This window comes from Mauremys reevesii, linkage group 2 (genome assembly GCF_016161935.1).
Source record: "Mauremys reevesii isolate NIE-2019 linkage group 2, ASM1616193v1, whole genome shotgun sequence".
Lineage (NCBI taxonomy): Eukaryota > Metazoa > Chordata > Testudines > Geoemydidae > Mauremys > Mauremys reevesii.
In genome coordinates this window covers 169,334,762-169,359,863 of record NC_052624.1, presented here as the reverse complement: position 1 = coordinate 169,359,863, position 25,102 = coordinate 169,334,762, and the positions used below count along the sequence as shown (strand labels likewise).

The window sequence follows — 25,102 nt, the reverse complement described above, 5'->3', positions numbered from 1 at the left end:
CAAACCAAGCCGCCTCCTGCAAGCAGCGAGCCCCCGAGCGAACTCTCACCTAGTTTGGACAGAGACAGCCCCCCCCCCCCCCCCAATATAACTAAAAACTAAGTCATGCCTTGGTTTGGTAAAAGGACAGTGTTACTCCAAATAACACGTAAGTTTTTTATGGCTTTTGAGAAATACTCTCCCCCCCTCCCCCATCTCATAAGGTATTATTGTGCCCTGTGTTTAAAAGAGGATAAAAATATGCAGTATAGATTACAAGCTCCTCCCCCCCCCGCCCCCGAAGGACTTGTTTGAAAATGTAAATTGCGACATAGTAATTTATTTTTAATTTGTAGTTGGATGTTGTGGACCAAACGCCAGAAAGTGTTTTCCCCCCTAAAACGGACATTACAATTGCCTGAAACGTTGATATTTTTTTTCATTACATATAAAAAGGGAAACTGTATTAATCTTATTCTATCGATTTTTTCTTGAAAATATTCTGAGGTATTGCATTGTTTGTTTATTAATAAATTACCATTCAATTGGAATACCTGACACGTCTGGATACTTTCATACATTTTTTTCAAATCAAAGACTTCATGGCTAACGTTGGCGATGGAACAACTCGTTCCCCTCCGCACAAATCCCAGCGACCGCTTAGAAACTGCCAGCTCGGCCTTTTTCATTCTCTTCTGCAATATGTTCCACTTAGTCAGCTTGCTTTATCCGCTAGGAAAAAAAAATACTTTCCCATGGCAGATGTAACTTGGCAAATAAACGAACACGTTTTCTTAGCAATGATTAGACAGGACCTGGGAAATATTTGACCATACATAATAGTATTACAATATTCTATATTTAATATATGCCTCTATTGCTTATAGGGATATCTTAAATACTGTCTCCTATATATGCAGTTTTCCCTCTGGGTAGTGTGTGTCTGTGTGTGTGTATATATATATTTATTAATTCTATTCTATTACAATATTCTATAGCTACAAGTGTGTGTGTGTGTGTGTGTATATATATATATACACACACACACACACATATATGTATATATATATACACACACACACTTGTAGCTAATCGACATAGTACAGATTTTTGAGAGACATTCTATAATAGATCTCTAAATGTAATGAAATAATATAAAAGACCTGTGCTCTATAGAATTAATAAATATATATACACACACTAAACAGGTTATGTAATATACATTTTAAAAGTACATTTTTAATCCTTTGTTGTATAAAATTAAGCTGTTATTTAAAAAAAAAAAATCAGTCTCTTCCCTTCCCTGCCAACCTCAGGCCAAAGCTATGCCTTTTTTTCTTTTTTTTTATATAAAGAACGTTGCAGCTTTGTTGGAAATAACTAGCTGTTCTTCTGAATAAAATTATGTTAGGAGGACTTTATATGGGAGAATTGTTCTTACTTATTTTTTTCTTTCCGACCCACCATTTCTTTCTTTCTTAACTCAAAAGAAAATACCAGGGTAGATGACTATTCCAGAGGGTGATGCCTTGTCAGATAAAGAATCTCGCCTTCTGGACAATTTACAATTAGATCTTAGGGGCAATCAGGATCACCTTCTCCCTTTGTAAATAACTAAGAAAATGTAATAAATTCATTAGCTTAGAATGAGCCGCCCTGTCAGTCAGACTTTGGAAGACGATTATTTGATTACAGATATTTAGGGCCTAAAGTTTGCTTTAGATAATACAGTTTCCTATCAGCCGTTCTTATCTAAAGGCAACACTTAGCAGTAATTGCTGTTGCATTGTTAAAGATTACACTGTAAATAAATAAGGTAATTTCAGTAAAATCTTTTTATGTGGCTTCTGGGTCGCCTCTCCAAAGCAATAATCTAAAATTCAGAAAATGTTATATACAGCTCGGATAAACGGCTCGATTTTTTTCGCATAAAAGTGGTTTGGAATATATTTAATACAGCCTCCTACACGCTTATCCTGCCCCCCATCCTTTACTGGCTCTAAACAGCTATTGTGTATATATTTACCCAATATAGTTTAGTCGATAAAGATGAAATTGAGATAAAAAGATTTTGTTTGTTGTAAAGCACAGCAACAATCTAATCTGTTTGCCGTTTATTTTTCCCCATCAGAAGCGATACAAAATGTTGCACAGCAAAATTCCTAGGCTTGTTAACTTTAATACTGAGAAAGTGACGCTTACTAATTTTTAGATGGGAGTAGCTTGATGTTTAAGCACCCCCAAGGCTTTAAACAGGTGCCGATTATTTCGTGACATAAATATTTTTATATTTGTAGCCTAGGCTGACCAGAATGAGATCAGTCCCTGGAGGAAGCGATTCTTTGACTTACTTAGAAACGGAGGGGTAGTGCTACTCTAGCTTTTCAGCTCTTTCTGTTTTAAAAGCAGATCAGAAGCATGGCGGCAGCAGCAAAACTGTGTTTACCATGGAGCTGTCTGTATGGTAATTTCTTTGACTTTTTCCATTTAATTAAGTTAATTACAGACTGTAGCGAGATAATTGCCCGTGCCATTTGTCTGTTAGACTCTGTTGCTTGTGATTGCTATTGTTTTAGTTGGTTAAAACTAAGTTCCAAAGTCTTGAGTTGTTGTCTCAGCGGTCTGCAAAAATAAAATGTTGAGGGGGGAATGCATAGCAAACCAGTGTTAGCTTTGATTGTTTAATCACCCGGTGGATTGCGAGCGGGGTTAATCGGAGGGGGAGTCTGAACAAGCGTAGGATAATTATTCCTACTGTCAAAGCAGCCCAGGGGCTCTAACAGAGACGACCAGCTTGGCCCATGAGTGGCTAAGCACCAACGCCTGGTGAACAGGGCTATGCTCTGTCTCTCACCGTCTCTCTGAAAATTGGCGTTGCTGACTTCTGTGAGCTGAGCCTGCCTGATCCGGGCTGTTGTTATTAACCATTTACTCATCAATTGCCGCCTTCTTTTGTTGTGAAGACACACGTGGGCTGAGGAACACAGCCACAAGTAGAGAGATCAGAGACATTTCATTCTTCACGCCTCACAGATAGTTGGACTTTGCCTTGCGTTCCTAGCAGCCCCCCCTTCTTTAAACAGGAAAAAAAACAAAAACAAAAACAAGAGCTGATGTTTCAGACGTTTATTCTGTGCTGCTTCTTTGGGCTGTGTGACCTGATTGTGCATTAGATGGTAGCAAATGAAAACATCTCAGTCAGTTATCGGGTATTTCCATTGATTTGTGTGTGCCCGCGCGCAGTTGTAATAAATACAAGGCGCTGGTGGTGTTGCTACAACGCGAAGGCAAATGGCTCTCCCTCATTTCGTTTAGGAAGGAAGAGGTGCATTTGCTAGCCACACACTTTTTGTAAAGCGCAGAAAATGAGGATGTAAATAATATTAGTGAGTACTTAGAGTCTCCGTGGTAGACAGTGACTCAGAGCAAATTGGCAAAGGTTACCTCCATAGACAGCTAGGTAATATAATTAGGTGCTCTCCTACTGTTGATCAGCTGTTCTGATACAACTTTCAACCTAACATTTAGAATAACGATGGGAGGGAGGCAGGGAAGTAAAGAGTTGCTTTTGGCCTGTGCTACGTTGCTGCTGGTAAAGGCTAAAAGGCTCGGAGACGATTGGGAGTCTTTGTTAGGAAAGTTTCTGGATTCTGGCAAATGTTGACAGAGGTTCTTCTTTGCAGTTTGCTGCGTTTCCCTCCTTGTAGGCAAACATCTTGCCTTTAGGACATAAACTTCCAGCAGTTCAGAGAGGGAGCCCAGCTCAGAACAAGCGATCACCCTTGACGTTCATTCAACCAATAATAGATTATTTCCACCTCCCCTCCCCGTGAGAAATAGGAAAAGCAAACCATACATTCTTATTATACACGATAACCACCCAGTAGCGATCGGTCTGACACAAGCTCGAGTAGAGATGAGTATCAAACCCTGTAATGAATTTGCGAGGAACTGGATTCAATGAAGCAGATGAAAGATGCATCTATGAACCCCTTGCATCTGTGGTGTTATCCTTCAAACAGAGTGGGCCATATTCTGCACTGACATACATCCCGGGTATTTGCATTAACTACCTACTCAACACCACTGAAAATGGTTAGCTCAACGTTTGTGTCAGTATTTTTAAGTTAAAACTAAATTTGAAACCACTGTTAACTGCTTGCTTTTCTCTCGGGGAAAAAAAATTCTTGTTTTTTGACCCTAGATAATATTGTATTTTAGCTGATTAAATATGATTATTTCCTAATCCATCAGTTAAACGAAGCCAAAATTAATTTTAAATTCCATTAAATAGAAAGGGAAAATGCTCCTTTCCTAGATAATTTCCCTCTCTTATCTTAAAAAAAAGTTTGTATATTTTTCTCACAGAGAAATGGCGTATTTAAATAATTTAAAAGCCTTGTTGCACATATTTACATTTATTTACCCACACATGCCAGATAAGAATAAAACTAAACTGGAGGGTATATCTTTGTTCAGGATGCAATATATTTGTTAACATTATCTCGAAGCTTTACTGAATACTCACGAAGTGCAGAAAAACGTTTCAAAGGAAGTTTGAGAATATTTTTTTCCATATGTGGACTTCAACGTCATAATCTTCGCGTGTTATTAGTAACCCTTGTGGTTTACATCTTATTCAAATCCTTTTTAGTTCCAACAACAATCTCTCTTTTCTTTTGTTCTCTCTTCCCTTCCTCCCCCCCCCACCCCTCCAAAAAAATGCTAACGCGTAATTAAGCGAACATTCTGTTTATAGAAAGCCACCTCAAGACTTCAGTTATTTCGTGTGTTTCAAGTTACACGTTCTAACATGGGCCCATATTTTGTGGCTAATATTTTTAATGTAACCAGGTACTTAGCATTAGGCTATAGGAAACAGTGTATTGTTCCGGATAACACCTGGACGCTAGTTATGCATTGAATAAGACAGCATATGTGTCATATGGAGGTGTGAGTGAGAGCGTGTTTATATGACTGTTAGAAATACTTGCTCCCATGGCAGTGTATTGAGTCGTAGCGTGCCCTCCAGGTTTGTCCAGATTTCATTGATTTTTTTTTAGAAGGAGGAACTTCTCATTTAAAATTTCCCCATTGTTTTAGTTGGTTCATTTTTGTTCTCTTTAAGGTTCATTCGTTACTGTTCAGTCCATTGCCCGGTTTTTAACTTCTTATTTTTAAGCCGAGTTCATTAATAAAATAAGTGGGTCAAATAAATGTTGCGATTCTTGGTAGGTGCTTGAAGCATATGTTTGTGTGTGAGTGACACAGAGATGGAACTAGGATATGGCTTTATCAGGGCGGGCGCGAGAAACCTGCTAACCAAGAGCTTTGTATATATGAAAAGGCATAATGCGACCGCTCACCTTTTTCCTGGCTGGAGTAACAGATGTAGTGGAATCGGACCATTTTCTGTGCTGTCCCAGAATCTTCCTCCATCATTTATCTGTCGCTATTCCAAATAGCCTCTCTCTTGCCGGTTACACCAGCTGTCTGTGTGTTTGCAGAGGCTCGAGCTCAGGAGTGTTTTAATGCGCTGGCAAATACGCACGCAGGTAGCGCGGTGGTGGGATGAATTGTGTCCCTCCAGCTCTAATTCTGATCAGGCTCATAAAGCCATTCTCTTCTTTCCAAAGTCATAAACAAACGTCGCGTTAGGTCGCGATTGATGGTGTCTCGTGCCATAAAAGCCGGCCAGGCCAGGAAGGAATAAAATTCAATCAGAGCTGCGGCATCATTTTTCAGGGGGATGGAAAGACAGAAAGGGAGACGGAGGTCAAGGGAGAGGATGTCACCATTTCACAACACACCGGAGGAGGGAAGAGTTAATGAGCTATTGTTTTTATCAAGTGGAGTCTAATTTAATCAAACAATCGCTAGATGAGTGGGGGAGGGGTGGAAGACTAGGCCTGCGAGTTTTAAATCCCAGCTCTTTGGGTATTAGCACCTCTGAGCCCACTCTTACCCATCTTTACTCGGGTGGGTCCTTTATTCAGTGGGGGCTAAAAGGGTGAGGAACGTGTTGTAGGAGCTTGCAACTCTCTAGTATAAGAAAGTCTGGCTGTGTTAAAAGTGTATTAATCGCATGTTCCTGGGGAAAATAAGTCTTAATGAGCCAAAGCGTGATGATTTGTGGGGTCAGAAAACTGGATGGGGGCTTATCAGGGATCGTGAAGAACAGTTCAGTGATTGATATAAAGAAGAAAAATCATGTTATAATTTGTTTTAAAATGGCCCACTGGACAAAACAAAACCCTACACAAATCATCATGTGAATGTTAAGATTTTTTGGCTTGCTGGTGGAGACACTGCTCCGTTTTTGTTTTCTTTAAAACAAAACAAAACCTTCACTCCCTCCCACCATTGCGTTCCCTTAGCTATTAACATAATTTTGGATGAGCTGTCCTGGTTTTAGCATGGGTGAGTTGTGCTAGGTCCGATTTTATATTTGCTCGATCCATTTGACAAAGGCTATTTGAGCTGCTGGGCCGAGTTTTCCTTCAGGGTCATGCCGGTGTAAACGGAAAGCAGAATTCGGCGCAACCAATTAGAAATAATGGGATGGGGGGGGCTAGTTGAGGGAGAGGTTTAAGGGTATATACTGCACAGCCCGTAGTGCAGGCGTCACCGAGTTCAGGACACCCAGTCTATGAAAAATCCGTAGAGGACGAACAAACGAGCTGACGGTCCATTTGTGGGTTGATTGGGGTCTTTTGTTTGTTTTGTTTTAAAGAAAGATTGAAACGACAAACGTTAGCAAAGCGATGAGTGTAAAACATTGAAGAAAATGGACCAGACCCGCCTCACTGAAACAAAAAGCCGTGCACGAAGCATTCTTTCTTGGGTTACATTTATTTCCAGACATTCTATTAGTTGCTAGGCGGAGCCCTTCTGTTCTGTATTATATATATTATATATAATGTGTTTACTTGACTATTTCCTCTGACTGACTTGAAATTTGCTGGCATATTGAGCATATTATGGCAGTGCTCGGGTGAGTGCTTCCGCACCGATGCCCAGGCACATAGGTCCAGGCTCTGGGTATGTGTCTCCCACAGCTCCAGCCCAGCGTGTTGGGAGTGAGACACTGCCATTCCAACCCAGGGAGTCTCGTTCCAGTGCCTGCTTTATTAACTGTAACAATGACTACAACAATTAGTTTGTCTCCGCCAGAAAGGCGAGATCTCCAGCTCACTTTCCTCTGGACTGAAAGCGGGTTAACTATGTCCAACACACTTATTGCTGCTGAGACAAGACCCGCGTTCCCCTGTTCCGTGGGCGGCCCGCAGGCCTGTTTGAAGCTTCCTAGAGTTGCAGCTAGTCTGCAATGCTGCAGAGAAAAAACAGCCCAGGCAGGGCCCGGGCACACGCTCAATGCCTAGCCCTGTCTCTGAACTCCTGCTCATCGCTGCGGGGTTCTCCTTGTGCAGCGGCCCTCTCTGGATTTTCCTACATCCTGACTAGTGTTTTTCCCGGAGCGTAGTGGGGAGAGCAGGAAGAAAATGGTGCGTGTTTACTCTCTGTCGTCTTCCCAAATCAGACATGTAGGAATCTTTATTTTGCAATATGTCGTCTTTAGTTTTGTGCAAAAGAACAAATGCATGTCTCAGCCACTTCTGCCTGCAAAGGCCACAGCTTGTAGGTCGCCGGCTGGATGGGAATTGGGTGGTCGGCAATTTTTTTGCCCCCTAAATAAACACAGCTTGAATCGACTTGGGTGGGCAGAAGGGAACAATTTGTGAGCCAGGGAGCGAGCTCTGGGCAGGCAGTTGGCCCGAGACTTACCTGCTGGAGACTTTCACCTGACCTTTAGCTGTCAAGGGGCTGCTCAATATATTACCCTGAGTTCAGCTCAACTTTCTTTAGACTGATTTCAGCAACAAATTAAAAAAAAAGACAGAATCCCTTCCCCCTTTACCTCTGGGGAAAGAAAGCAGGAAAACCAACACATTTAGAGCCATTAACTCTGAAAATAGCTGCATTTCCTGGAGTATAAAAGAAATTCAAATTATTGCACTCATGATTGTGGCCAGGATATTATTACACGTATTATTATATGAATATACAGAGCATATCACTAAAAATGCATGTCTGTAAAAACACAGGCATTCGATTTCAAACAAATACCAACGCAATCCCCCCACCTCCCCAGGCTTCTTGGAATTTATTTAGTTGCCAGAACATCTCTAAGACACAGTGTATTTTTTAAAAATAAATATTTGAAATAAGGAAAGAATGTTTTTTTCATAGCACGATAATGTAAAAATACTGATATCATCCAAAGCAGAAGATAATTGTTTAAATAATGTCGGTGCCTGAAGATTGCCTAGTACTGAGTTTAGGTTTTGATGTAAGTTCTGCTAGAGCTTTTTCTGAGTAGATGAAATAGGGCTGCAGCTGCAGGATAGTGGAGGGACATTCCCCCTCCCCCTTCTTCTGAATAGTGTTGTTAGTTTATGAAATGGAAACACTAGTAATACAGGACTGTAGTGCAGGATAACAGCCACCGGGATAGAAAAAAGCAAGCGCCCTATTATTTTTTAGTAAAGCACTGACCACAGTTTTCCTTGTAACATATAATTATTAAAATACTCGCCACCAACAATTCTAAAACATTGTCCCTATAATGGAAACGATCTTTTTTTCAAATTTCAAAAATATACAACTTTCTCCCAAGGGCCATCTACCTCCCAAGTAACCAGTGGAGGGAAGTGACACTATTTAATTAGAAAGCTTGCAAGCAGTAGGCTGCCTCTCCGTCCCTTCTAGCTTTCTTTCCTTCTCTCCACGCCCCCCCCCCAAATAATTGGGAGATAGCTGTTGATGTTTTTCTTAGAGAACAAAACGTTGGAGCGTTGCCTGCTGTAATGATCCTTTCTGGGTTTGTTGTGTCTGGAGACAATGCTCCGCCAATGAAATGTCAGAGGTGAAGGGGGGTCACATGGAGGCAGTAAGCTCAGCCCTTCACCTAGCGGGCCAGTAGTTGTGATGCTACCGAAGGGCTGTAGTAAACGTGCCGAGGGCCAGGGACTGTTGGAGATCTTTCCTTCACTGCCTTATGCCTATGGCACCCAGAGGTGGGTGGTGGGGAATCACCCGTTTTCTAGGCCCCGCAGACGCAGTGACAAGCCAAAAGGATGTGCCAGAACCTGCTCCTGTCTCCACCAGAAAAGCGTCTTCTTTATTTTCACGGGAACACGAGGGGACTCCAGTCTCTAAGGTTGATTTTATTTTTTTTTTAAATCTCACACTTTAAAAAATCGATCCGTCTCACCCTTCAGTCATGGCTGCCTTCAGCATCGTTTCTAATCACCTATTAGTTTCGCGGGGGGGGGGTTGGGCGGCAGTTGTGTGTGTGCCCACCGGAGTATCACATATCGTTTAGCTGATAGGGTAAATCCTCTACAGAGCGAGATCTCTGGGTTGCAACGCACGGAAGAATTGTTTTTGTTTTTTTAAAGGAAAGCTCAGCAGAACTCCATACCCCTCGGCTTTGGCTCCTCTAACCTTACAACACTAACTTTTTTTTCCTGAACAACAGTACCAAGAAAAGGAATTTTGAGAGACGTTTGTGTGTTATGATCACTGCTGGGCCCAGATTCTGACCTTACACACACAGCCGGCAATCAGAGATCAGAACTAGGCCCTGTACTATCCTTTTCCAGAGATGAAAGGGGCTTGTGCTGAGCTCTCATGCTTTATCAGGTGCAAATGTTTACATGTCGCCAAAAAAGGTCCAGCTGGGCATTGTTATATTCTAATTTTCATTTCGCAGTTAGGTCTTATTAGCTACTGTCTGTACCTTGGCTGTGGTAGGGATCGCCCAAAGAGTAACGCGCCCTGAAAGATTTTTTTTTATAGTGATAAAGAGAAACTCGAAAGAGTGGAAGGGGAGGCGCTCAATGAGTGGAGAGGAGCAGCAGCAGCAACTTTGAAACTGCACTTTAGTCCTTCTGCCCAGCGCAACACGCAGAGCCTGTAGTGAGGCTCACTAATTAAGACACACGCATTTTCACGCGCGCAGCCAGGGGGTTGAGTTACTGCTGCAAGACTTCCACCCTCAGCCGCAGGCTCTTGCGCTGACAAGTTGTGAAGAGAGGAGGGGAGAATGGCTTAGAGATACACTAGCTGATAATAACTCTTGTTTTTATTCACTAGACTTTAACAAGTACAACCGTAGACAACAGACCAAAGCGGCAGAGCCTTGTTACAGCTAATGCTTTCATTACACTCTGATTTTCTTGCATTTCTGATCCAACCCCCCACGCCCCCAACCTACTGTTAATGGGGGAGGGATGCCAGAGAGAGACTTTTCTGACCCAGCCCGAAGAAAGTGTCACAAAGTATGTCACTTTTTTTTTTAATTGCAGCCCCATATTTTTGTAATGATGCGCCCAAGTCAACTGGAAAACCTAGGAAGCCTTGAGATCCTATATTTTGGTGTAGTGTAGCAATATAGTAATGTGTCCACCAACATACTGTGACGAAGTTACAGTGAAGCGAGGAGCAGATGCCCTAAGCGTTTGACTGCGCCTTGCCTTTGTATCTCGGAATTAGGCAACTGAACGCAATTTGTCCTTCTAGCGGTGAGATTTCGACCCACTTGCGGATCTTTTTAGAAACAGAGCGGCTGGTCCTATTTTAAGGTCAGGTCTTGCGTTCCTTATTCAGGCAAACTCCCGTAGGCTCCACAGGGCATGGCGTTCTAGTGGGGAATACAGAATCGGGCCCGCACTGCAGCAGGAGTTCCCTTGTCACTGCTCATCGGTTTGCAAAGGACAGAGGCTGGGATGAAGGTTTGGGGTAGTTTCCGTTTCTAAACCCGGTTTGTTTTTTATTTCTGCTACTGGTGACCACCCAATAATTGAAGCAAATGGAAGTCTTGGCTGAGCACAGACTGCACGGGCAGGTTCATAAGTGTGATGAATTAACATCTGCAATTACCGTTGCCCTTTTTTAATTAAAGAGGATTTTTTTATTTTTTACAATTTATATGTACAGCCAATGGGACAAAACCATGCAGCTATGTATACACACATTCTTACAGGGTAAAGTGTGTTTATATATTTGTGTACATCGAATGTACTACATGTCAAACTTCATTGTCTAATTGGCACCTGGATAATATCTTGCTATCTTAAATAGCTCTACAAAACGAGTGATTTAGTAATACAGTTTAGTGAGCAGTTGATTAGCAGGAGGACGATGTAGTAAATTACAATCACAGGTAATGCAGACTCAAATTAACAACAGTTTGAACCCTTACAAAATTTAGAAGCCCGAGGCTACTTCTGAAATACAGATGTGGTTCTTCCTAAAAATAAAAAAGTAAATGATGGGAACACTTCGGTTTCTCGTGTTCCTCAATTTTACAATAATTACACTGTACAACAAGGGCATCCATCGTAGGACCAGCGTCCCAAAACTATACAGGCTAAAAACTGGTTATAAAGATTTTACTGTTGAATGTGCCACTGTTCATGTTGCTGAAGAAAAAATAAGATTGGGGGGGCTGAGGGGGAGAGAAGGGGGAAAGAAAGCTTCGCAGCTTGTGCAAAATAGTCCAGTTCGTTTTTATAGGTATGTTAACCAATATTCAAACGCAGCGTTTATATTTATATCAAAACATACCAGAATTACAGATTTCTACCCCCCACCCAGTCAATTGTCCTCCTTTGTGATACAAAAGCACCTTGTTTCAACGAACGCTCCTTGTTTTCCTGCCCTTAATTATATGTGCCACCAACGAGCTGCAAAACGTTTAGTGATGTTGGGCAGGGCTCTTTAAAAGGGAAAAGTCGGCGGTGTAGTTCGTCAGAAAAGAGATCGATCCTGGACTCCCTTCTCAGGCAAAACTCTCAGCGATCTCCATTCAGGACCGATCCCTTAGCTAGCAAGAGCCGCTGGAAATGAAGAGTTTTACATGTAATGGTTGCCCTATCCATGAAATACTCATGTCGTTTTCACCGGTGCAAGGCAATCTCCGTGCACATTCTGAAATGACACGGGGGAAAGTTACAGCTTCTCTAATGGGTAGGAAATCTCTTGGGATGCTCGCCTATTAGTTGGAATTACAATGCAAAACCAGGGGCTCTCGCCTAATATGTACTTCATCTTATTGGTGTGTGTTTTGTCTGTAATTGTGTGTGTTCAGAGGGACTCATGAAAAGGAGTATAGGTACACACAGCTCCATTCGTGTGCTAATTACACACGATAAAAATTAACCAGCCTGACATACACTAACAATTATTTTAAAACAACGCTTAGCCATTGGTACATAGGCCATACATAGTTTGTAGAGAGACTAACTCACAGAGACTTGGAGTTTTAAATTTTAAAAATCCCAGATAGGAGCAGTCATACCTGTTTCACAGCATTAGTCCCCGTACAAGGAAAATATATGAAAAATAATGGGGGGAGGGGAAGCATCCTCCGGGATAACTCGGGGGAGGGTTTAAGGCTCTGAAGGCAGTGAAACAGAGACACACACGAGATCACCAATATTTAGCAGCACACACAGAAAGGGACAAAAATACTTGCCCGACACTTTTTCTTTAACACATGCTAGTCCATCTTACCGGCTACTCTATTTAAAAAAGCCATGTCAAACTCTAGGTGTATTAAATATCCGCTCCTTATTTCTGCCTGTGCCAGAGAAGCCTCGAGCAGACATTTCTACCATTCTGGGATTGTTTTAAATAGCCCAACGATGTTGGCTGTTTCAGAATGAAACGGGGGTACTTTGCAAATACAACAGTGTCCTGGCCTTTTAAACTGCAAAGAAAAGAGACCCTCTCGCTTTCAGAGTCTGGAGATGAAGTGCGCGCTATGCACCTGTATGGAGTAACGCAAGCCGATGGGATATGTGTGTGTATATATACATATCTATTGTGCTTAGACTCCGTCCTGCGGGGTCAGCCTTAAAGGAAGCATCTGTTTCCAATTAGCAGTCCCCCAGCTCCTGCTTGAGACGCACACTGTTCCCGGGCGAGGAGGTGCCCTTTGAGCACCCGCTCCGTTCAGAACAGCCCGGCCCCAAGTTTGCTCTGTATCACACTGAAACCACCTTCTCATGCAGCACACGCTTTTTCCATTACACCTCTGGCAACTGCCTGCCTTTCACACAGGCACACAAAGAGCCTTCTCTCTCCTGCAGCCCAGTTCCTTACCAACTGTGAAAAGCTCGATCAAGCCATCACACATACCCAGACATCATGAAACGGCTCTTGAATACATTCAGGAACGTTTCTGGGGCTAATACACACACTATCGTGTTCAAATATTGGTGCTGAAATCGCCTTGTGCCCCCACCTTTCCTTTTATAGGCTGAAACTCCCCCCCTTCCCCTAATCCTTATAGGACAGTATTGAGTTTATACAGATTTTTAAAAACACACGACCGCGAGAGAGAGAGAACATCAGCGTTACAATTATTTTGCCTGAGTGTTCTGTATTTGTCTAAAGGATCTAATTTTTATGTTTCTAAATTATGCTGCCTAAGACAGAAGCCCAGCTAATTTCCCAGGCATAAAGTTAAGAGAAGAGTTAATTGCTGGGTGGTAGATCTTCAACCAAAGGGAAATGTATGGGCTCCACGACCTCTGGATAACCTGGGTACCTTGGCACGAAATCTTTCAACAATATTTACTTACCTTGAAGTTGCTATTTTATTTAGTTTTTATTTCTTAAGGCATCTTTCGAGATGGTTGGAGCTCCTGGGTGAGCTCTAATTATAGTCAGCAGAAATGTGAATGGCTCAGTTCTGCAGGAATTGGATCTTAAAGGCGCTGGATAGAGAAGCTTATTGTATTTCTTCTGTCTCTCACACACAAACTGGCGTTTTCAAAAAAAAAGCTTTACAATCCCCCCTGACTAGTTTGAAAGATATTTGAGCAATTAGGAATTAATTCGTCATGGACTACAGTCAATTTCACTGTAAGTTACATCAGTTACCCAGACTTTAAAGCGTTCAAGCGGTGGAAATGGTACATTGAGGTGGAGGTAAGCAGCAGGAAATAAAAACAAGGAGTGGACAGAAAAGGAAGACTCGAGGAAAAGAACCGGAGGAATGTTAGTGGCAAAGGTTTTTTTTTTTTGTTTTGATTTTCTTTCATTTTTAGCTGGAGAAAGCAATAATATGCACTTCAGGTCTTCTGTAGAAAGATGATTTTTAATATCAAAAGGAAATTAACTGGAAAGTTCACCGGTCAAATCCCAGCCAATATATCTCAGGTACATGATGCGGGGAAACAACCATGGGGTTAAACTTCAAATTTAAGAAAGTTAAACAGGAGCAGTAGCAATGGTGTTTGAGATCTTCTCTTACATTTAATTTCCAGACCTTTAATTTGCAAGTATAATCTTTTACACAAGTACAAACAATAAAATTAATTAAAAAGCCCCCCCCCAACATTTTACACCGATCATGATTCTCCTCCAATCAATTATGTCCAGCTAAGATGCAGACGGCAGCCTCCAGCAACCGTCAGGGTGATTTTTCTAGGGGAGAGGAAAAGCTCATTTGGAGGCAAAGAACAGGCTCAGGCATTGGGGTTATTCTTCATGAGTTCCACATCAGCTTCCACCATCTCTTTCACCAACTCCTGCAAGAAGGAACAGCATGTGGTGGTTATTCTGGTCTTTTGGAAGACTGAAACGCCTGTTTTTTTTAAAGTTTAATTGCCAATCCATTGTGTGAAACTCAAGGCACTAAAACCAAAACAAACCCCACCCCTCCGACCCCTCATTTTATGTATCATTTCAATTATTATTTTACTTTTAGGGAAAAGTTAACTTTGATGTTAAGGGCAGCAAACAGAAGTCCAGGAAAGCAAATCCCGGGGGGCTGTCAAATCCAGAGACAATTGAGCAGTAATTTTAAAAACACCACAATTTATGAGAAATACCCTCCTGAAGGATCCACTATTAAAATAGCAGTGACATGAAATTTAAATGCCTTATTAATAGAAACCTTGGTTTGTTTTATTTGTGTATTTCCATGCTTTAAGTTGAGTGCTGTGCTTCTTTTCTACAGTTTTATTCCACCAGGGCTTGGCTTTTAAAGCTGGGACTCTAATTAAAGCTAACCATTTTCCAAAATGTCCAGCACCACAATATTCAGTCCAAATAATATTAAAGCATTCAATCCTTCAATAGGAGCAGCTGGATTTTTAAATAGCCTTCATGTAATCATTATTGAAACTGCAATTTCTCTTTTTGTTCACCAGTTAAGAGCTCCCCTCTTTCCACAAAGCTACACAAACACGGCAGGAATAAAACAGTCCAGTAAGAGAACTTACATCAAAAGTGACTCTGGGTTTCCAATTCAGTTTTTGTTCTGCTTTGGTACGATCTCCTTGAAGAAAATCCTGGGAAAAGGAAAAGAAAAAACATTGCATGACCTCTTTGTGTGTTCCTTGTTGCAGTGTGTAACGTTTGCCACTGCACTGCTTGCTCCTTATCTAAAGCATCTTGAGGCCCCCAGCAGCTTGTCTTTAAAAGACTGAAGCTAGACCAAAACCCTTCAGGCTAACGAAACCATTGGCCTGGCTCCCTTAACAGGTTGCAGTTGAGGTGGAAAGGTAAGGCAAGGGCCACACAAAACTGCTGACAGCTATTGTCTAGCACCACTTATATAAGAGGGTCCTCTGTCCACACGCATGTCCCTGTAAGTCCTTGGCTAGATCAGCATCTTTACAGGACACACTTAGACACGCTGACAAAAATCATTTATTTTTGATTGTGCAATTTCAGTTGAAGCTCAGATGCCTATAAATCACCAGGATGCACATTTAAGAAACCTAGCACAGGCTATTTAAAACCTAAGGAGTAATTCTTCTTTACATCAAACCTTATTGACTCTTTAATGGTGAACCCTTTACATTAAGTTGTCATGTGTCCCGATCATGCTACTAAGAGAGCTGTTTCAAATTATTGCATTTTTTCCCTTTTGGTTAAACAGAAGTAAATCACAAAGCAAACATGACAACTGAAATGTTCTCTCTAAAATAAAAAACATGTGATCATGGAAAGACAGTGCTGGATAACTGTTAGAACCCCTGTTACTGCATTGTTAATAGGGCAGTGATGGCATGTCCAGCAGATAACGTGGAGAGTGAAAGCTTTTGGCACACTATTTTTTACAAGAAGTAACTTGAACATGCATGTGGAAATAAAAGTAACTGGATATATAACAACTAGATACAGAGAAACTACCCTGAAATAGTATTACAGGAACCCAGACACTGTTAGTCAACCACATCTTTATGATCCAAGCCTATATAAAGTGCCACAAACACACACATGCTGCATCTCTAATGAAACTGAAATATATTTGATTATTCATTATTTCTAGATTAAACATTAGTTATACACATATCCCCCTTTGCTTGAATTTATATACAGAGCTCACCTAAAACACAATTAAAAGCTTTCTGTATGTGAAAGGATAGCTGTATAATTCCACAGCAAATTGTCTTTCCCCTTGGGGGGCGGGGGGAAATGTTTGGGATAAAGTCTGCCTTCATATTTGACTTCAGTGATGTAACACAGCAGTTTTGGTGTCTCTAAAACTGGAAAAATGTGGTTTTTTTCCCCCTCCTTCCTCCATCCTTTCTGACCAGTGGTGGAGCTAATGAGCATTTTGTGGCATCAACTCTCCAAAAGAAGTACTGCTGCACACACAACGTTCCAGATACCATCTTACTGCACGCCTGTGATCATGTTAACTTCCAAAAATTGCCTCGGCCTGTGCCAAACGTAGGAAATTCTTCTTCATAAGTGTGCTACATAAAACTAGAGTTCCCTTCCAGGAGCAGAGGAAAATCACCTCAGGTACTGTACTGCAGATGAGGATGTGGAACAAACAGGTCTGCTGAGAATGTTCCAGGCAGCATTTTTAATAATTCAGTCTGTATGCTAAAAATAATGTTGGCTTCCTCCAGAAAAGACTAAACAGCCAGATCAAAACAAAATAAAATGACAAGCAAAATCATTTTGTTTTCCTAAGTTATCGTAAATATTTCCTATTGCAATTCTATCAGGGCGTTTGGAAATTGCCGTAGACATTTGGGGCCAAATTCAGTAAAACCCTTCCCAATTTGAGTAATCAGATTATTTCTCTGAGTAAGGAATACCCAGGTGAGCATAGCATTGCAAAATCTGGCCCTGAAATAGGAAAGACTCTCATTGACTTTGATGGACTTTGAATCAGGTTTTAAATCCAAACAGAAGTATTTAATGCATGCCCTCTCTCTCATTTTAGTTTAACATGCATTATATACCTCTAGAAGTAAGAAAAACCCTCTTAAAATACACGTTTATGTACAAAAACCAGTTTCCTTTCAATCAATACCAATGCAAGCTGTTTTAAACATTTAAACCATTAGCTAGTAATTTAGTATTTTTAATATAATCTAATTTTAAAAGTCTTAATGAAAAGGTGTATAATGAAACCAGTTTCATTTGTATAAACACTGAATAAAGTAATAATTTTACACCCACAATCTTTATTTCAAAAACAGATTCTTTCAAAACCCTGTCAAATCTAGGGTAATTTTTTTTTTATTCATTGTGGAAAAAGGTCAAGAGACAAGGGATGTCATTGTCTCATTGCACAGCAAATAAGTTTACAGGAAAACTATATATATGCTGCTTTAAAAGGTTTGGGAGCAGTCTTTAAACTTTCTAACAAACATGTTCTCCTTTACAACCATTCATCCCCAAAATGTGTTTTTCAATTCAAACCCTCCATTCAAAAACGTAAGTGCTCAATTGTTGATAAGCAAAAAATAAGATTTGTTTTTCAGATCAATAAAAGTTCTAAAGTTGCAGTGATTACAGCTGTATGGTGTATATAAGATAACACAGAAGCTAGTATATGAAATCAACTTAAGAATGTAAGATAAAAAACAAGAGCGAAACCTTTAAAAAGTTCACATACTTTAACAATAAAATAGTAAAAGTATTACGGTGCTTAGTTTGTAAAAAGATTTACTACATATGATAATACAATTTTCCCCATCTGATACAGGTTAAAACATTTTAAATGACTTTCCTAAAGAAGTTTATATACTTTCTTGAAACCCTATTTTACAATAAGATTTAGTTACAAATAGCATTATATAACCAGAATTTCTTCCTATGGATGTTTTAAGCTGTTCAGCTATAGAAGTTAGTAGCTAGAAGAGAACATGGATATGAAAAACAATATTATAGTTTAAACCAATCATCATAACATTACACCTACATTCAAGGATTGAATATATTGTTACTGAAAGCATGAAACACAGAATGGAAATGTTCTTCACGATGACTGGAAAAAGCTATTACTGATTAAAGGATTGTATTGCAGTCATGTTTCCTGTATTTTTCTACAAGTAGCTCATAATATGAAAACAATAAAGTAATTACAATTCAATAAGAATATTTGAAAAAACTCTTGGAACTGAATCACTGCTTGTTTATGTAATTAAAGTCTTTCATTGAAACTAGAGCTGCACCTATTTAACTTTCAAATTTAGTCCTTCTAAAGCCCTATTTTACCACTCCAGGGGCTTACAGCTTTTCAGTCCCAGGGCCTTTCTTTCTGGAGGCACAACCAGACCAAAAAAGTTTATGACGGAAGAGGATGAGGTGAGGCCCACGAGGAAAAATGGATCTTTGTGGTTCTTGAAAGACAGCTGCTGCTGTATACAGACCAGCCAATATTCCTGTTTCTTATAGCATAGTAATATTTCTGCAAGATTTTTTGTATCGTGTTTTACGCACACAATGTATAAAAAGAAAGTTCCTTGATTTCATGTAGAATTCAAGGGAATAGATAGGCAACTAAGAGGTTTGGTTTTGTTTTTACCAAAGCTCAAAATGGTAATTGTTTTGTGTTATTTTACAGTACTTGGACTTTGCAAATAAAACAGTGAAGTGTTTACGTATCCATTTTAGGAGGAAGTGCCATCAGACTCTTATTTTCCATGAAAAAGAAAATGAAGCATATAAATGGCAAGTTTTACATGTGAGTTACAACTTGCTCTTGAATATGGAAAGCTGAGCATTCAGTGAAGTAGCTAAAGGGGGAAAACGGCAACAGCCAAATTGTCTGTTGCCATTTAACACTATTGTAAAAATCTCTGACAGATTTAACTTCACTTAGCTGTGATAGGATCTTCTCTCTAGGCCAGGGAAAAGAATGAGTCTGATATGATCTTTTCTGTTTGTCTAGCCCTCTCCCCCTCTGTTTATAATTATAGCTTAAAGCTTAAATGTGCAAAACAACAACAACAACAAAACCCCACAACCCCCCAAAACCACCTCTAAATTTTATTAAACCTGATTTTATGGAGATTCGGTTTTAGAGTCCAAACCAAGCTCAAACAAACAAACAAAAAGGTGCACACATGAGTACAGAGAAACTTGCTGTGTAGTGTGGGCTGGCATTTTTTAAGAAGAGTTCTAAAACCCAGATTAAAAAAATATAAAATATTTTTGTGTAAATATCACATTTCCTGAGCTCTGGTTCTGAGTGTCATCACTACTTTTATTTTGACTCATTAGGTGAATGATCTGGTTTCACTGTGCAATTTATTGCTGTGTAATTCAATTAAATTGAACTGAAAATTTGAAAAGCCTCAAGACAACATGAGGGGGGGAAGCGTACAGATTGCTTAAAAGTACTGTAAGTTTTCTCCTAACACTACAGTGGATCTAATCACATTTAGATTAATTCATTTAACTCAACATTTAGGGTCAGATTCTGCCCCCAGTTACACCAGTGTAAATCCAGAACAAAACTAATTAGGTTATGGGTGCTATAAAACACCTATGGTGAAATGCTGACCCCACGGAAGTCAATGACAAAACTCCCATTGACTTCAATGAGGATAGGATTTCATCCCTAAAATAGACAGTTGACCTGAATTGTAATAGTTCTGCAGTCGGAAAGTTGTGGTGGTCACATTCACAAGATGATGCAAAAGGTTTTTCTGGAAGGTGACTTTCTTATGTCACAGATCTCTTATAAACTGATAAAGGGGTTAGACGAAGCTCTCAGAAGTCACTAAACTAAGTGTCTGTTCCTGCAATTCTTTGCCTGAGAAAGGTTGTCAGAATTGGGCTTCTAGGTTACGTTTTCAAGAATGTAGTAATTTGAATGGTCATTTTTCTCCTCTATCCGATGTATTTCCTTCTTGAGGCAGCCCTCTTATCTTTGACTCATGCGATGAAAAAAACAACCATTTAAGTAGTCTGTAATATTGTATAATTTCTCCATTTCTTTAATTTTTGGGGCATATGCTGAGACCATCTGATCTTCCCCATATGTATTTTATTACACAGAATATCCTTCTCTCTTCAGGTACTTTTTGGAGCAGTTTTCATATGTAGTTTTAATAAGAGATCATGTAACACAGCTCATTGACAGGTCAGCCCAAGAGCATGTTTGGGTGTCTGCTACACTTCACTGTTAAAACATAGCAGACTTTGTTAGATCATTTCCTGAAATCGGTTAGTTAGGGAGGAGATTGATCAATCAGACAACCCATGATACTCAAGATGTATGCATCGCTAACTGCAGCAACTGCGTAATTCAATTGCTGTCGCCCTTATCTTCTATTCCCCTAACACTCCCATTACTTGTCACCAGGCTGTGTTAGACTGTGTGCCTTAACTACGGCCCTGTTCCTGCAAAGACTTGGGTGCGTGAACGGTCCCATTGACTTAAATGGAAATATTCACTGTGTAAAGTTAATCACGTGTGTAAATCTGCAGGATTGGAGCCAAAGAGCCTCAAAACACACATTACTGAGCTCAAACGAAGAAGTACATGGAGCTAGTCATAATAGTCTGGTAGAAGGTGCTTGCAGGATTGAGCCCTTATACTCTGAGATTTTCAAGGCAGGGGACGTTGTCTTAATTTGTCTGTAAAGTGCCATACAAACTATAAATATATAATAAAACGATGGAGTCCTGTAAGCACTGTAAAGAAGAAGGGAGTGTTAAGATGAAGCGTGTCAATAAGGAAAGCCCCAAATCGACACACAAACAGAGAAAACATCTTGAGGAATTTAAGAAGGGCAGTTATGGAGTGGCATTCCGTTTTCATTTTCCACACAGTTCTTAGAAAAGCAAAGTTGTGGAACAGTTAACATATCAAGGGAATAAAAGAATGCCAGTGAATTTAGTTCCCTATCTAAATTTGTTTTAAGGTGGCATGAGCAGGCTAATTTTCACTCTCATGTCAGTGATTTCTTCCCCCCGAAATATAAGTACTTTTCACAAAGAGCCCCAGAGAAAGACAAGGGCAAATGCCTTATATGGTGGAAACCCTCTAAATGAACTTGGATATTGTGAAACTCCATTGGCAATATAAATCCTGACCTTTTTCCTAAGTGTATTTTAATATGCAAAAATTGTTTGCTTAGGAAACGTCACATATAATCCAAACATTTCTGTGGAATAGAATGACTTCAGCATGGGGCTGATTTTGAGAGGTGCTGAGCACTTGCACTTGTGATTGACTTCAGTGGGCTACGGGTGCTCAGTACCTTCAGGATAAGGCCCAATCAAAGGGTTCCATTGTAGGTGCTAATATCAACGAAACATAAATCAAATGAGATCAGCCTTTCCTCTACCACAAACCAGACACATTACAGCAGTGTCTTTAATTGATCTGTTTGATAAACTTCAATTTGATCAGTCTCCAAAGAGGCAGGCATGAGAACTCACAGCAGTAACAAACAGAAGGGTGATAATTAGTCATGAATATTCTCTCTCCTCTCTTTCCCTCACCCCGCCCCCACTTTCCCACTTTATTGCTATGTATCAGCACAAATTGAAGCTGAAGCCAGACCTCTCTTTTAATGACAGGGGGTGATAAGAGACACGAAGAAAACAGCAAACTGTCTGGTCTGCTCAGGAAGTTGGGAATCAATGGCATTGTCCATCAGGGAGGCCAACAGAATGCCGTCAGTGCTAAAACAATGCTTCAGCTCAACTTCAGGGAAATTGAGTCAGTCAGCACTGGCTCTGACAAGCACACTGACATTGAAGATAAAATGGCAAATGGAGCAAAACAGAGGGAGCTGGCCCTCTGCGTGGTATGATTCTCGTCGCCAGAGCGTTATCACTTTGATGGAGGCAGTGCACAAGTTAATCAACACAAGAGCATAATGCATGTGTACCTCTTAGGAGAGCATATGCAGACATTAGGTTACTACAGTTATTATCTTTGTGCAAAAGTCAACTGAGTTACATGCCTAATATGGTCAAGTTTTAGTCAGTCTTTTAATTTGCCAGATGAAGCCTGAGAAAATGTCTTGGCAAAAATTATTCTTTGGTCCAGATAAAATTCCTCCTGAGTTTGGGCCTGATGAGAAGACCACTGACTTTAAAGGGCTTTGGATCAGGCCTTCAGTTGCTCAACACAAGTGTTCTTTACGGGAGATTTTTACAGGCCAGCTACTGTTACAGTGTAACCAGTTTGAGCCCAGATACTCCTCAGGAACATGACATTCATGTTTACATATGCCACTGTCCATACATGTGGAATAGTCTCACAAGGAGAGTGCAGGAAGCCCCACAACTCAGGCTTTTGAAAACTAGACTGGACACTAGAGATGGAATTCTGGCCCTACTGAAGGCAATGGCAAAACTATAATTGACATCAGTGGGGCCAGGATTTCACCCTAGAAATGTACCGTAGGGCACAATCCTGCATTTCCAGGGAGATAAACTTTATGAGCCAACTCCGGCTTCTATGATTCTAGAAACACAATGATAATCCCAGTTTGGGACACTGCAGACACCAATGAAGGCTTCCACTTAATGAGATCTTCTGAAGTATAACAGGTGCCTATGATAAGAACGGTGAGAATTCCAGGGAAGATGAATTAGATTAAATCAACTACACTTGCGCATACCATTTATTATATAAATCCTGAGTATGGTGAAGAAAAGAAACTTAAAACATGGGACAATATACTATTTTGTGTGTGTACGTGCATATATTCAAATTTAAAACACACACACACTGTTTAAATGAGTGGCCACATTGCAGCTGAAGACTGAAATCTTAATTACAATGCATTGATTTTGCTGCCCCCCACTGCAACACAGAAAACTTATTCAAGCAGGCTTTGTCTATATTAGAAAGTTGTGCTGCTTTAGCTACACTGGTATAGTTAAAGTGATACAACCCCCCTGGTGTGGATGCAGTTATAGTGGTATAAAGGTACTTTATACTGGTGTAGCTATTCCCGTATGGAAGGGGAATAATTACAAATCACCTTTATACCACCTTTATACGCCTAACTGAAATAGTTGCACAGTACCAGTAAAACTCCTAATGGTAGACCAGACCTTAAAGATGCACATGTAAATACACATTCTTTCCCTCTGATATTGTGTATCCAGCCAGCCAGGCCCACACGTGCACAGAGCTAAAAACCTTTGGGTTAACTTGCAAAAAAAAATCTAAGTAAATAACTTGAAACCACATTTTATTACAAACAAAATCTTCTAGAGAAATGAGTGAGTTTTACTAATAGTGGGATCCTCTTAGAAGGCAGTACAGGAGGCAAAATGAGAAGGCAAAATTGTGGCATCATAGAAGGATACCATTCTAGCTATTAGCCCATCTTTTCATTAGTAAATCAATGTTTTTGTTTGTTAATTACTGAACTGTATTATGTTGTATCTTGTGTTCCATTATGCCCTGATCTTTTGAAAACTCTTGTGGAAGTGAATGGGACTTTTGCCTGAGTAAGGAATGAAGAATTGGGTAATCACATTCTGATCCTACAAGCACTTGTTACCAGGCAGTGAGCTTATTATTGCAAGTGAGAGGCTCTTTAAATGTAATTGCCATAGATAATTTTTAATTACATCTGAAGATTATTTTCCTCATGATTTCCCCTTCCTGTCATGCTTTTCATTTTTTTTTACTATATTATTAAAGTTGTTTGATTTCAAGAGGATTAATTATGTAGTAAGAAATGTGAATGAAGGTGGTGGAATCAGGTATTCAAAGCTTATGTGGCAAGCTGCTGACCCACGCTTAAAAACCTTTGATATGTTCACTGATCTGCTCAGCAGGGTGAAAATGAAAACTGGCCTCCTGCTATGTTGCTAAATTTTAACTCTGCCACAGAAATACAGTGCATCACTTTTAAAAACTATTTATTCATTTAAGAAGTGTTAGTAGGTTTGCCAATCATTGCTACATAAGTATCAGAAACGAAAATGATAATCACAACAGTGAGGGTTTTTTTTTTTTTTTGGTCAACCTATTTACTATTGTGGGCAGGGGCGGCTCTAGGCACCAGCAAAACAAGCTGGTGCCTAGGGCGGCGAAATCTAGGGGGCGTCCCCTGCCGCTGAGGGGGGGCGGCAGGCTGGGCCGGCGGAGCCCCGGGATGACCGGACCTGCCGCAGGCATGACTGCGGAGGGGGCGCTCGTCCCGCGGCTCGGCTGGACCTCCCGCAGGCATGACTGCGGCAGCTCAAGCGGAGCCGCCGCGTCCGCGAACCGTCCGCAGCCGCGGGGGGTACAGCCGAGCCACGCGGGACCAGCGGACCCTCTGCAGTCATGCCCGCGGGAGGTCCGCTGCTCCCGCGGCTCCGGGGCGCCTCCCGCGCATGACTGCTTGGGGCGGCCAAAACGCTAGAGCCGCCCCTGATTGTGGGCCATATCCAATACTACCTTTATGGCCCTGAGGATGTCACATGGGCCACAGTTGTGTGTTGACTGGGCTGCAAGTGGCCCATGAGCCGCAGGTTGAGAACCACTAGTTTAGAGAAATGTTATAAAGTAATAGAAAAATCAAGTCTCTATTTAGCAGGGTGTTACCATATTACAGAGTGAACCTCTTTACAACATCCAAGCCATGTGATTTCTGGGGATTTCATTAATTTGAGTGAAACTACCGTCTCTACTCATATTTAGCAAACCAGGCATTTCTATAAAAAAAATTAAAAAATTGGACAGGTGTGCCCCCACCCTCACCCCCACCCCCAAGGTCGATGCACAGTGTTAGATATTTGAATTTTGATTAAATGGTAACCAAAGTATCTATCTGTCCTCTGTCTATTTTGCTGAGTACATTATTGATGTGTTAATTTTTCCATAACA

At 40.6% G+C, this 25,102-nt stretch overlaps 1 protein-coding gene across 1 annotated transcript in view; it reads right to left on the bottom strand.

Moving 5' to 3' along the window:
• Positions 1–14,133: 14,133 nt before the first annotated feature.
• GMDS (GDP-mannose 4,6-dehydratase) overlaps positions 14,134–25,102 on the bottom strand; it is a 544,205-nt gene continuing 533,236 nt past the window's right edge. The window contains exons 10-11 of the mRNA XM_039525666.1: positions 15,279–15,347; positions 14,134–14,582 (exon numbers count right to left, since the gene is read on the bottom strand). Of these exons, the coding sequence (XP_039381600.1) occupies positions 14,520–14,582; positions 15,279–15,347 (132 nt within the window). The 3' untranslated portion in view covers positions 14,134–14,519. The remainder of the gene's footprint in view (positions 14,583–15,278; positions 15,348–25,102) is intronic.